Source organism: Squalius cephalus, assembly GCF_949319135.1.
Source record: "Squalius cephalus genome assembly, chromosome: 12".
NCBI lineage: Eukaryota > Metazoa > Chordata > Actinopteri > Cypriniformes > Leuciscidae > Squalius > Squalius cephalus.
This window is the reverse complement of record NC_137133.1, coordinates 14,125,081-14,139,181: the sequence shown is the minus strand read 5'-3', so window position 1 is coordinate 14,139,181 and position 14,101 is coordinate 14,125,081. Positions and strand designations below refer to the sequence as shown.

The 14,101-nt window shown below is 37.8% G+C and overlaps 1 protein-coding gene across 10 annotated transcripts in view; it reads left to right on the top strand.

Annotated features, from left to right (window-relative positions):
• Positions 1-14,101, top strand: part of dab1a (DAB adaptor protein 1a) — a 196,739-nt gene that overhangs the window by 97,196 nt on the left and 85,442 nt on the right. For all 10 annotated transcript variants that reach the window (XM_079889128.1, XM_079889134.1, XM_079889126.1 and 7 more), the window contains 2 exons: positions 5,762-5,901; positions 9,789-9,887. In XM_079889128.1, the coding sequence (XP_079745254.1) occupies positions 5,762-5,901; positions 9,789-9,887 (239 nt within the window). The remainder of the gene's footprint in view (positions 1-5,761; positions 5,902-9,788; positions 9,888-14,101) is intronic.

Sequence of the window (14,101 nt, the reverse complement as noted above, 5' to 3'; positions counted from 1 at the left end):
AACATACGTAACAAAGACACTGTAAAATAAAGTGTTATATATATATATATATATATATATATATATATATATATATAGCAATTAAAACATTTTTAAAACATTATGTGCCATTTTTTAACCTCTTAATTTAGTTTTAAAAGACTTTAAAATATGTCTGGTGACTTTTTTTTAGAAATCAGGCCCTCACTTACTGTATGTAGTGCAAACAAGCACACACATGCACACATAACATCAAAACTAGGTCTGAATACAGTGCGCCCCGTGGAGAATTGGCCCATTTTGTCCATTCTACAGAAGGCTGATTAGATGCGCTCACATCCTCACTGATGGATATCTCACACACTTTGATGTTTTCTTACCCATCAATCTAATAAGATCAGCAAAAGCTTTTTTATATCTTCCTGCCTTCTCACTCTTAAGAGGGAGAGTGAATGAACATAAGGTCATTAAAGGAGATCAATGGGTGAAGCTGTAGTCAGTTTTATGTTGGGGAAGTCAGGTTCATGGCATGTGTGTTGAGAGAACAGTAAATGAACCATGCGTTACTTAAAGTGTCTGCTTTAGTGCTTTTGTCAGCAGTGACCTACATCAACACAAATTTCCAGACGCGTGTACATGCACGTGTGTGTATTTGCGCACACGGATTCTTGTGTTGTCTCTCGACTGCATCTCACTTGAGGGGATTTAAGATCTATCAGATTTAAATTCGACCAAGGCTTGAAAAACTGTACGATTCTTTGAAGTCTAAAGAACTAGCAACTTCAAACGACAACACGACTATCGCTTCTGGTCTCAGAAGGAACATTAATTAATTTCCATTTTCATCTGGAAGGATAAATAAATAACTAACACAAAAAGAGGTTTACAACACCAAACATATTGAATCCTGCTAGCGCCATAGCATGTAGCCCAATACGATTTGACATACTGTAAGTTCTACTTGTTAATTAGAATATATGGATGGATGGATGGATGGATGGATGGATGGATGGATGGATGGATGGATGGATGGATGGATGGATGGATGGATGGATCCCCAGAATATCAGCAGTGAACTCCATCTCCAATCGGCACACAGGGACAAAAATAAATAAATAACCTAAATACAATGCACATCGGCAAATCAAACCTGACCTTACCTGACTAGGCTACTGTACAATTTTATCATTGTAATAATTTTTTTTTAACATTAAATTGATGTTTGTCGGGTCGTGGAATATCTGAGAAAGTTATTTTAGGCTGTGTTTACACTACAATGAGTGATAATCTTTTGTGTGTGTGTCTGTGTTTGCATTTTCTTTAGACTTAACTGACCATGCTTATGTTACTCCGTACTAATGAGACTGTGGAAAGATTGGTATAGTTACAAATCTTTTTATTTTATTTTTTAGAGCCAGTACTGTTTGTATAGTTTTATACTGATCTATGTTTGATACAGAGGGTAATAAATAGGGAAGAAAATAGAGAGATAAAAGTGAAAGCTTGAAGAAAATGAGAGAGAGAGAGAGAGAGAGAGAGAGAGAAAGAGAGAGAGAGAGAGAGAGATTTAGTTTAAAGTCGACAGCAGCTGCCTTAATTCAATAAAGACGGGAGCTGTGTTGTAAGAAAATGAAAAGTCTTGTAGGGAGTCATTAGGCGATGTGTGGTTGCTGGCATTGACATAATGCCACAGGGAGATGCCAGCCCAGTAGTAATAAAATGAGTGTGTGTGTGCGAGAGAGAGAGAAAGTGCGTATAAGTGGGCGAGGTAAGCAGCCCTCATGTTCTTTCTATCTTCTTCTAAGATTAGACAATATTTTTCTTTGTGTAATTTCAGATATGTTTTACAGAGCAAGGTTATACAAAAACAGAATATATTCACTTTTTTATTGTTTATTAGCTTATTTATTAGTTTTTCAATTTATTCTCATAAAACATCCCTCATGAATTAATAGGTTCTTTAAATAATATTTAAATTATTATATATCGGTATACAGTATATATCGGCCTTTCTGTTAATTCACCTAATTGTGCTTGCGGTTTATTGGCCAGTTTCTGATTTGCTAGTTAATTAGTTTATTCATTTCCCATGGATCATTAGTTTATTCCCAAAGTCTTTTAATTTTACTGTTTCAAAGGAAAATAGTGCTGGGAAAATTGTGACACCTTTTAATCAGTGTTTAGCTATAGTGTCTAAGATTTTAAATTCTTAATATTTAATAATATTTGTATTTTTTGTTCTTTATTTTTTCATGAATTTTAAATAATTAAAAATAAAATAAAAATAAACATACATTAGTAAAAACAATATTATTGCAAACATATATTTTAATAATATGTATTAAATTAATAAAATCTTCTTTCATATACTAACATTGAGAATTTGTATTATATGTAAATTCAAATGAAATAGGTCTCACGTCTTCATTTAAACAATTTTGTCAGTGTTATGAATGTCATATTATAATTTAGCAGTTAAAGCAGTTGTTACTCTCAATTTTTGAATGTGTGGGGGTTCTGGTTTTTGGGATTACAGTTGCAACTGCATAAAGCAGTTCACGTTCCTGTGCCCTCCTTCAATTAGACCTAATGTCAACAGCTCACTGCAGCTTGCTGCCAGAGTTCCCTCATTTTGAAGGGCCATGGGAGTGGGTGAGAGACTTCTCTCCAAGAAACAGCGAGCTGTCCTCAGCCTGAATGAGGACTTTGGAGCCCTGCAGGGTAGAGAGCTGGAGCTCATTTCAAGACATCTCTACTTGGACAGTATAGTTTGCTGCCTTCTGACACAGATATATCCACCCACACACTCATACGGTCAGTTCTTTACCGCCAAAGTTCAGTCCCTGAGGTTGGCAGTAATAATAAGCGGCATTGCAGGTGCAGCGTTCTGAACTGGGGGGAAATAAATGAGTGTTTATCCTTCCCATCCTTGCCGCTGAGGGACAGCTGAAAGTTATCATCTTTCCGGAGCTCTCCACAAACTGTCAGAGTTAGAGTCAGAGCGAATGGGTTAAAGCACTAGTTCAGTTATAAATAAAAATGCTGTCTTCATTTGCTCCCACATGACATTGTTTATTTTGTGGAACACAAGATAGTTTCAACTTTTTTGTCCATTTAATTAAAGTCAGTGGAGTCTAAAACAACTTTCGTTGAACAAAAAAAAAAAGGATGAGTGTGTTCCTTCCATCATGTGTGCGGTGACCTTCGAAGAGTTGTTAATTTATCAGCTGTCTTGAATGCTCCTCTTCATCAGCTGCCTAATGTATGTGTTATGCATGTGAAGGACATAGACTACTATTCATTATGGCTCATCTCTTACTTCAGCATAATGCCACATTGTGTCAGTGTTATTGATATATGTTGCACTAGAAGCCCAGAGCAATTTCTCTCAGCACTCCTATAGATTAATGATTGTTCAGTTGCTTGGACAGCCCGCAATACACCACAGATTGGCAGTGAAATCCATTGGACGGGTGCGAAGCATTTAATACATATTTGGTACACTATACACACAGTTTAGTAGCATGTAAAAACATACTTTGGAGTTAAACTTCAGTGCTCAAACCTTTCCTTAAGATGAGGAATGCACCCATTGACTCATTTAAAGTTCTACAAATGGGGTTCTCTAAAGCTTTATAAGTTTATCAGAGAACTGGTTTTGCTCTTTCTAAAGGAGTTTCTCCAGAGGTTTCCACCAGTGTGCCAATCTGAGGAACTCCATGTAAGAATCGTTTTATTTTTACTATCATTTTCTGGCCACAAAATTCTTGTTTATTGCTTTCTATTTTGGTATATATGAATACTGAATACTATTTCTGACAAATAAAACATTTGCATCAAATATTTCCTTAAATTGTGTTGTTAAATTTATATTGCTGAGTGTCTCTACATGCGTGTCTTAAGTAAATTACATCAGGTTTTGGTCAGAATTGTCATTCAGAATCCCAAATGTTTCTAAATTTAGCTACAGTACATGCCTTGTGTAGCTTTGTATTGCATTCACAGCGTTACCACTTAACAAACAGTAGAGCGTTGGCGCTTGCAACGCCAAGGTAATGGGTTCGATTCCCAGGGAAAGCAAGAACTGATAAGAATGTAAACGTGTACCTTGAAATGCAATGTAAGTCGCTTTGGATAAAAGCATCTGCCAAATGCATAAATGTAAATGTAAACTTGTCCTACACCCCTCTGAATGGGGTTCAAACTATCGTCATCCAACATGAGGCTTTGTCTGCATGAGCTTGGGGCCACAAGAGTGAGGTTTACCTGCACTGGCCCACGTTACACTCGCCCCTCTAAACCTCATTGCTATCACATCACGCCACCAATTTATTTAGTTTTACTCTCACTGCTCCAAGCAGGATTGGACTCTGCATCAACTGACATTGGAGGCGGGTGCGCTAACAAAGATGCTAAATACTGCTGCCTCTAGCATCGGTTTCTAGTGCGCCTCTTGAGGTCACGGAGGTGAGGTTTAGCTGCACAGGTCTTATTAGATGGCCTCCATTACATCTCACCCCCCATAACCTCACTCAATTCAGCATCGACCGGCATTGGAACCTGCTTCCACTAACAAGGACACTGAAGACCGCAGTCTCTAGTGTCAGTCAGTCAGTCAGTGTTGCTTCCCCAAAGCTGTTGCATCCTGTTTGCAGAATAGTTTAATTCTTGATGCACCCGTTGAGCTGCAACAATGGAGAACTTGAAGGGGTATGTAGAAACAAGGTCAACATAAGAAACTACTGATACCACAACAATTCAAGAGCTAAAAGAGGCAGAATGAGTGAGTGAGAGAAATGTCAAGTTGGTAAAGGGAGAAAGACATATACAAAAGGGGCGGATATGGGGGTCAGCGGGTTGACTGAATGATGGTGTTGCTGTGAGTAAGGTCTCCAAGTCCTTCTTGATTATTTTTTTATTGAACATGTTCTCCTTTCACCCTTCCTTCTTTTATATGCTATCAATTAAGCCTAAGCAAGTTTGTGTGTCCTGGCATGTGTCTATTTGCCTTTGTCTTCTGATCAAACTGCAGGCTCAGACCTAATTGGGTCTGTTTGTCTTTGCTTCACTGAGTGTGAGCCAGTTAATTGGTCTAAATCCTTTGAGGCTCATCGATTGGTCAGTCCAGTTATCCAGTTATAGGCTTTGTGATGAAGGTGTGGGAGGAACCACTTGATCTTTCTATGCCGTGATTGGCCGATAGGCGTCCACTTTGATGTGAGAGCTCAAAAAATAAAAAAACAGCTTTCATCCCTCCTATCGCCTCACACCAGACCTGGACACAGCACTTTTACTTAGAAACCAACCTTTCAGCATCATGCCCCGGGTCTGACATACCTGCAATTACGGACACACACATGCAGCAGTCTTGACCTTCATTCTGAGCTGCAAATATGGCGGCAAATGCGGGGCATCTGGGGGTTAGGGAGGGTTTTCAGAGCTCCGGGTTGATTTTAAACCTTGGCTTTGAACAGCCCTCCAGACTCATGCAGAAAAACTCCAGCTGGAACTCAGCAACTACACTGAGATTAAAGATCTAACTGCTCAAACAGAACACAGTATTAGACATATGAGGATGTGGGCTGGGTTAAATACAGGCTATTAGAATATCACTTGGTATTTTTGTCAGCTGCAAGGTCCAGATTGTGCTGATCGTCGGAAAAGTAATGGCATTTTGAGATGATAGTGGATGGAGGGAGGAGGAGATGTGCTGCAGATATGCAGAATTCATCAAATGACTGTGTGCTTCATCTATCTCCCTCTCTTTTTTTTCTTTCTCCAGGGCAGGACCGCAGTGAAGCAGCTCTGATAAAGCGTTTTAAGGGGGATGGTGTTCGCTACAAGGCCAAACTCATCGGGATAGATGAGGTCACCGCCGCAAGAGGAGACAAACTCTGTCAGGACTCGATGATGAAACTCAAGGTGTGTTTGTGTTGGTTGCTTTCTATACATTTTGTTTATTTATTTATGCTGTTGGTGTTTCTGTATATTGGTCAATGACATGATTTAGTTTTGTCTACTAATTTATTCAAAAATACATTAAAAATGTATTTGAATTCATACAGAATACACATCTTCTAATCTCTTGACTGTTATTTTTTAGTTAAAATAGAATATTTGACCAAAACTTTCAGTGCTTATTAACACTTTTGTCTTCCAAATCAAAGTCATGTGGTGTGACCAACATAAAACAGGAAATTATATCATAGAGAGGGCCCTGCAGAGCCTCATACTGTAACTGTGTGTCAATAAATATCTTAAAATATCAGATAATTTGAGTTTTTTATGACAAGGTAAGGTTAGTTCAGGTTATAAAATGTCATGTGATGCGACTATAAACGTTTTCAAAAATATTGAATAAGATGTCACAAAACATTTCTTTTGTAAATGTCTTTAATTGGAAAGAAAGTATTCATATAAAAATATTTCAGGTAGTATTTATAATTACATTTATTTAAAAACTAATAATAAAATACCTTTAGCAGTCCTTGTGTAAATAGCTATATAAAGGTGTAACTTCAATAGCTTAATAAATTAATAAAGCACATCCATCAGATTGGGTAATGAGCCATGTGAACAGCAGAGGTCACACTACTGTGTATAAATGTCTCTAGTTTTTGCTACAAGCCTTGTGAAGCATTGTATTGCATGCACAGCGTTACCACTTAGCAAACTGAGCAATAATCACCAACTTGAAATGCCCACCCTTCCTCTCAAAAGAAGTATAACTGGTCCTACTCGCACCCTTCTGAATGGGGTTCAAATGGGATTGGATTGGACATATGACGCAAGCTTGATTTAAAAGCCATTTTTGGCTTTGGCTTAAGATAATTGCAACTTTATATTTTCCAAATTTGACTTGACAAGTTGCTTATAAAAATGTATTTAAAAAGAGTTCCAGGTGTGATATCTTCTAATCATAGTGACGGATTCTGGCAAAGGCGACGTACAACCATCTGGGGTGGGACTTTTCTCTCTATGGTGCTCTTAGATTCTCTATTGGTCTTTTGCAGCAGTTTTACTAAAGGATGCCACTTTTCGTTCCTCCCACCCTTCTTGTTGAGAATGAATTGTGTCCATTGTGATTTGTGTGTGGGTGCACAGTACAGATTAATCATGTCATTGAATTACCAAATAAAATTTATATTGCTGAGTGTCTCTACATGCGTGTCTTAAGTAAATTACATCAGGTTTTGGTCAGAATTGTCATTCAGAATCCCAAATGTTTCTAAATTTAGCTACAGTACATGCCTTGTGTAGCTTTGTATTGCATTCACAGCTTTACCACTTAACAAACAGTAGATCGTTGGCGCTTGCAACGCCAAAGTAATGGGTTTGATTCCCAGGGAAAGCAAGAACTGATAAGAATGTAAACGTGTACCTTGAAATGCAATGTAAGTCGCTTTGGATAAAAGCATCTGCCAAATGCATAAATGTAAATGTAAACTTGTCCTACACCCCTCTGAATGGGGTTCAAACCAGCGTCATCCAGCATGAGGCTTCGTCTGCATGAGCTTGGGGCCACAAGAGTGAGGTTTACCTGCACTGGCCCACGTTACACTCGCCCCTCTAAACCTCATTGCTATAACATCACAACACCAATTTATTTAGTTTTACTCTCACTGCTCCAAGCGGGATTGGACTCCGCATCGACCGGCATTGGAAGCGGGTGCGCTAACAAAGATGCTAAATACTTCTCCCTATAGCATCAGTTTCTAGAGTGGCTCTAGAGGCCATGAGAGTGAAGTTTAGCTGCACAGGTTTAGCAGCAGAGGTCACACTACTGTGTCTAAATGGGATGCTCTGTTTGTGTATAGATGAAGACTTTCCGGAAATCAGTGTATTTTGTAGTTTATTGTACATTCACCATAAATCGCACCCTTTTCACCAGTGTTTAGATTGGTGTCTTTGTGTGTTTGAGAGAGAGGGTAATTTCCCCATCCGATTTGCATGTTGGTCTGATTGGAATGTCCAGACTGTTATTGATCAGAGCTGTTTACCTCTCACTCATCCAGACACATAATCTATACTCATATTCCCACAATCCTCCACTCCTTAGCAAACAAACAAGTCCCATGGTGTCATTTTTTTATCTCTTATTCCTCTCTCATACTCTTTATGTCTCTCTGGTAAGGAGAGTTTCAACAACAGTTTGACTTGAGTGATTTCATATAATCCCCATCCTCCCTTGATAATCAGCTATAAAAACTTTCTTAACATCACATCCAGCATCTGTCCAGCTTTTCCTACAGACGATGTTCTGCAAACAGACCTCTTATATTTCACATCTGCATCTCTTCTTCAGTCCAGCAGCACTTATGTGCACACACTCCCACTTCTGAGTTTGAAATGTCAGAGCTTGTGCTCTTTCCACCATGCTACTACTGGCATTAGAAAGGCTCATTCATCATCCCGCCAGCACATATGGATAGGCATAATGGTGTGCTAAGATACATCACAAGACTGACGGATGCTTCTCCCTGCGCACTCGGAAGGAAGATCAAGAAACGGGCTCATCTGATTGGCTAGGACAGATTACGGTCCTGGAAGAATCGAGGGCTCCAGCATCTTGGAAGAACGTCCACACCCACCCCAAACACAGACCTTGGATTGGATTGGACATATGACGCAAGCTTGATTTAAAAGCCATTTTTTTCTTTGGCTTAAGATAATTGCAACTTTATATTTTGCAAATTTGACTTGACAAGTTGCTTATAAAAATGTATTTAAAAAGAGTTCCAGGTGTGATATCTTCTAATCATAGTGACGGATTCTGGCAAAGGCGACGTACAACCATCTGGGGTGGGACTTTTCTCTCTATGGTGCTCTTAGATTCTCTATTGGTCTTTTGCAGCAGTTTTACTAAAGGATGCCACTTTTCGTTCCTCCCACCCTTCTTGTTGAGAATGAATTGTGTCCATTGTGATTTGTGTGTGGGTGCACAGTACAGATTAATCATGTCATTGAATTACCAAATAAAATTCATTGCTGTTTGGTTTATTGAAAAAGTGCAAAATGTACTAATACATTCAAACCTGTGTTAAAAGGATAATCATTTGCTCACCCTCGTGTTGTTCCAAACCCGTTAGACTTTGTTTAATCTTCAAAACACAAATTAAGATATTTTAAAGAAACCTGGCCTTCGAAAGGCATTCTCTCTTATAGCATGTACCTGTACACTGTCTAACAATTCAGGCATTTATTTATTTTTTATTTATTTTTCGATTTGAGCCACTTGGTTTTAAATCTGTATCCGTATATGATAACGGGCCACACTCATATTCTCATTTCTATTCAAAGGTTTTGCTGGCAAGTGAGGGATACTAGCAAAAGAGATTAATGATATTCTATGTTTTTAAATAGTTCCTCGTGTCTGCATATAGAATGGCATAGTGTGGTAATAACAGTAGAACACAGTGTTGACCAATTATTTGTGCAAACCACTGGACAGTACCAAGTGGATTCATTTATTTGCTGGAAGCGCAGACCAGTTTCGTCCATGGTTTCGATTGGGTAGTGCAGTCCTGTTCACACTTTACACCGATAATGCAGTTTTGACCATAGTTATGGCATCCATCAGTATAGGGGATAAAAACCCAGATGTCTTCAATCTCTCTAAACCAGCACATATAGAACCTCCAGCCAGAAATTGTTGAAAACGTGGAGAAACTGAATCAATTTCTTTACATAACCGCTAATGCTCCCCAAGGATTGCAGCAAGTAGCGAAAGCTGCCGTTCCCTGCTCTGTTCCTGTTTTATCTTCAATTCGTCTTTTCTCATGTTTCTGTTTTCATCTTCTTGTCTGCAGGGAATCGCAGCCTCTGCGCGGTCTAAAGGAGAACACAAACAGAAAGTTTTTCTCACTGTGTCCTTTGGAGGGATCAAGATCTTCGATGAGAAGTCGGGGGTGAGTCGGGGGAGTGGTTGGGAGTCGGGGACAGTGGGAATTGTGTCCTGTCACTATCCATGATCCTTTGAAGCAAGTGTCTGAGCCATGAATACAAATCCTCAGATGCCTAACCTGGTTTCTGTTTGTTTTATCTAAAAAAACGAAATTTTGTGTTTTTCATTACTTTGGAGATGTGTTGTAGCTAATATCTAGGTGACATTTGTTTTATTTTACTCTCATCGATTGACGAATGACAGGAAAGTGCTATAAAGTAGGCTAGTCGGCATCAGTAAAAACCACAGTACAATGGGAGAGCTAATTGCAACAACAAACACAAGATGAACCAAGATGTCCGATTCAAAGACAAATGATTCTTCAGAAGTTGTTCTTTTTCATGAGTCAATCAATAGTCTCGAATTAGCGATTTGAATTGGACTAAAGACCTTTTCACACCAAAAACGATGACTATAAATATATAAACTATAATAATAACTATGTTAGCATTCACAATTCATGATAACGTTCTGTTTATTATATGTGTGTGTTGCAGTTATGCTGGCTGCTGCTTTAAATGCTTGAACTCTTATCTTTTTTTATCGTTCATGTTCTGAAAGTGATTCCAACAATATTGTTCTTCTGTGTCATTTTTGTTATAACTGTTGTGTGGACTTTTTCATAATAGAATGATTAGTTAGTTATCAGGTTAGTGAATCGAAATTCGTTCATAAGTGTTTACGTCATTTCTTGGTTACGTCTCATTTGGAATTTACTGGATCTCTCAATGAGATATTTTAGGTTTGTGAAACTTATGTAAGTCTGCTTACTGACTGATTGTTCAAATAACAATGTGTAATTAACTCTTTCCTGGCCATTGATGGAAATTTACATAATTTATGAGACAACGCTTCCCAGACACTAATGGAATTTTCCGTGTTTTCACTGTTATATGGTAGGGGGCGCTATTACGCATCTTCTGAAAGAGTCAATAATCTCCTAATCAAAAGATATGTGAAGAAGAAGCAGAAACAAGCAATATCATTTGTAAGGAGATGCATTTTGTAAAATGACGTGATCGACAACATTAAACAGCATATAAATCAAAACTGCCTAATGTTACTGAATGAAATGTCGACCCAGGACGAGCTATAGGACTGTGAAGCTTTGGGGGTGTTTATGGACTCGATCTACTCCATCTGTGTTTCGATCATCGTTATATATCAATACACAAAAAAGTGATTTTCTCAGTTTTTCGCTCAAAATGTTGATTTTTTTAATGGAACTTTCCCTCATTCAAGTGTTGATAAAACAAAGAATGCATGAAGCTAGAATAAAACAGCTTTTTTTGTTTAAAAGCGGAGGGTCTTTCTTTTGATATATTGCATGTTCAGATATTCATACAACATTCTGGGGGCCTTGCATCTTGAAAATGATCAAAAATACTGCCGTTGGCTGGCATTTTTTTCCATTTTTTTTTCAAAAATGCTGTGAGGGAAAGAGTTAAATACTATAAATGGTGTTCTGATAAAAAAATAAATTGTATATAATATATATATATATATATATATATATATATATATATATATATATATATATATATATATATATATATAAATTACTCAAATATTATTGATCATTGTTTAATGTAAGAGGTACAACTGAAAGGTGAATCAACATTTGTTCGGGAGTTAATAGCCATATTGCTTATTAAACTGGCTGAAATATTCTTTCAAATCAGCAATATTTAAATGGCAAAAATACAGTGGGGATTACTAGAGTGACAGCATTAATCTAAAAGATTATAATTTTACCCAATATAAACCAGCGTGGAAATAATTGTTACGCAGCTTCGGTCTGTAACCATCTGAAATGTGCACAGACCTTAAAATGTCTGTTTGCACTAAAGTATAAGTGCCAATTATTTCACAGACATAACTGAGAAAACAAAGCAGAATGTACAGTTATACTCGTGGACATAGTTTAAAGTCTAGTGCTCATGGCTCTTCAAGAGGCCCTCATTTTCTAAGCCTCAAAAGTTTGGGTCGATGGGAAAAGATGGTTTCTGTGTGCTAGTGTGCTGTTGCTCAGGCTCGAGTCTGCTGTACGTCGGGCGGGGGGTTAGGCCATCCTTTGGGAGAGGTAAGCCTGTGTTAATGATGCGTTTTAAAGAGAGGAGCGCTCTCTGGGGAAATCAGAGAAGCCTAATTGAACAGACTTCTTAGAATAGAACGACCGTAGCTTTACAAGACCCATCTGCAGGGCCCGACTCCATCTTGATGGAGAGTAAATGGCAATAACAGCCAGTGAATCACACCTGAGCTAGTTATAAACGGAGGGAATAATGCGTATTTATGAAGTATCAGACCAGATCACGTACACCTAAGTGCTGCACCACAGAAGAAGAGTTTGAAAGGAGTTCACTCCATAGTTATTAATTTGCCTTTTTCTTCTTTGCTGTGAAATGCCATTAAGCCCTTTTGGTTTGAAACCAGTTTGGACATTGTTTTTTAAAAAAGATGAAGCAAATCCCAAAGAGTGTTTTTGTAATTGGCTTCATTAGTCCCACATTGATTTGCAATGTTTTTATTTACAGCATTTCACAGAGGTGTAAACAGCATACTTTATCATTTTAATTTGTTTTTTGATGATATTGTCATGTAAATGTTCTTTTTACATTTGCTTGACATAACTTATTAACATACTTAACATACTTATGTGATGTCAGTCATTTTTTTTTACTTAAACAATTTTTATACCGCAAAATGAAAAAGTATTTTCAACGTTTGTCATATCAGTGTTGCTAGAAACATACATAAGACACATAAGGCAATCAATGAAATGTCATGCGTAATGCTGCAGTATAAAGTTCAATATCACTGTTGAATTAGTTAGTTGGTCGCCCCTTCACGGTGGCCACCATTTGAGATCACATGACCAGCTGTGGCTTTGCAATTTAGTTAGTGCTTCCAACATTTGTCAAAATGTTGCTAGAAACATTAAGTTATTCTACAGAAGACAGATTACACGTCACTGAAAAGTTGTGTGCAATGCTACATCCACACCAGTAGGTGTCAGTATAAATTTCAATTCACTGTTGTAGTTAGTCAGCCTAACAAAAAGGTACACTTTCCACTAAATATAGTTTACACCTAAAGAAATTAGAAGTTATTTTAATGTTTAACAAGCCAAGAAAAAAGAAGGTGTTCTATTATATAAGGTAGGGCTTCCCTGCATAGTGGTTGCCATGTTGTGATCACATGACCTGATAGCCTATGGCTGAATCTGAAATCGCCCCCTAAACCCTCAATCACAATTCCCTAGAATAGTCCACTAATACAGTTCACTTAAATGAATGAATGAAAACTAGTGAGTGAATTCGGACAGCCGTTGAGTATGCATTGAATGTACACTCGTTATTGGGATTGAATGAGTGCACTTAATAACGTCCACTATAGGGTTTCGGACGCCACTACAAATGGATGTAATAATGCCATATATGAGGGTATAGGGGGCGATTTAGGATTCAGTCTATGTCTTTGGAATTCTATCAAGTTAGTACACAAACACAAACTGCAGATGAACTTATCTCAAACTCTTGAGTTTGGTTTGTTGCACACCAGTCAACTGCGATAGCATTGCGTGAACTGGTGGGGGCAGTAGAGATATTTTAATCTCCAATATTTTCCTTTTATTTTAAGATCTGATCTAAACTGATCTAAAGAAACTTAAGAAACTTAAAAAAAATTGGTTCTAAGATCTGTCACCACTTTTTCAGAGTTAAATTATGTTTTAGCAGAAAATCTAGATGCAAATTCACATCGATTGTATTTTATAGAGAACAGGCTGATTAATCTTTGTTCAGGGTTGGGTGTTGCACCGATGAGGGCCGGTGACAAATGAGAGGTTACTATGTGAGCACAGTTGTGCTCTGTTGACATGGCGCCAGGAGGTGACCTACATGACAAGGTTTTAATCTGTCATTGATGCGTCTGATCTATTAGCACCATGACCTATTGTTCTCTTTTGTGAGTGTGTATGTGTCTGAGTGTGTATGTGTTTAAGTATCACACTACAGTTGCATCATTACACAGCATTTATCAAGTTGTTCTGCTGTAGGTTTAGCTCTGACACTAGTGCAGCAATGGTGTTTCATTCTATACCGGCCATGAAACAGAATTTCATTTTGGTAGTTTAAAGGTGTAGTTCACCCAAAAATGAAAATCCTGTCATTTACT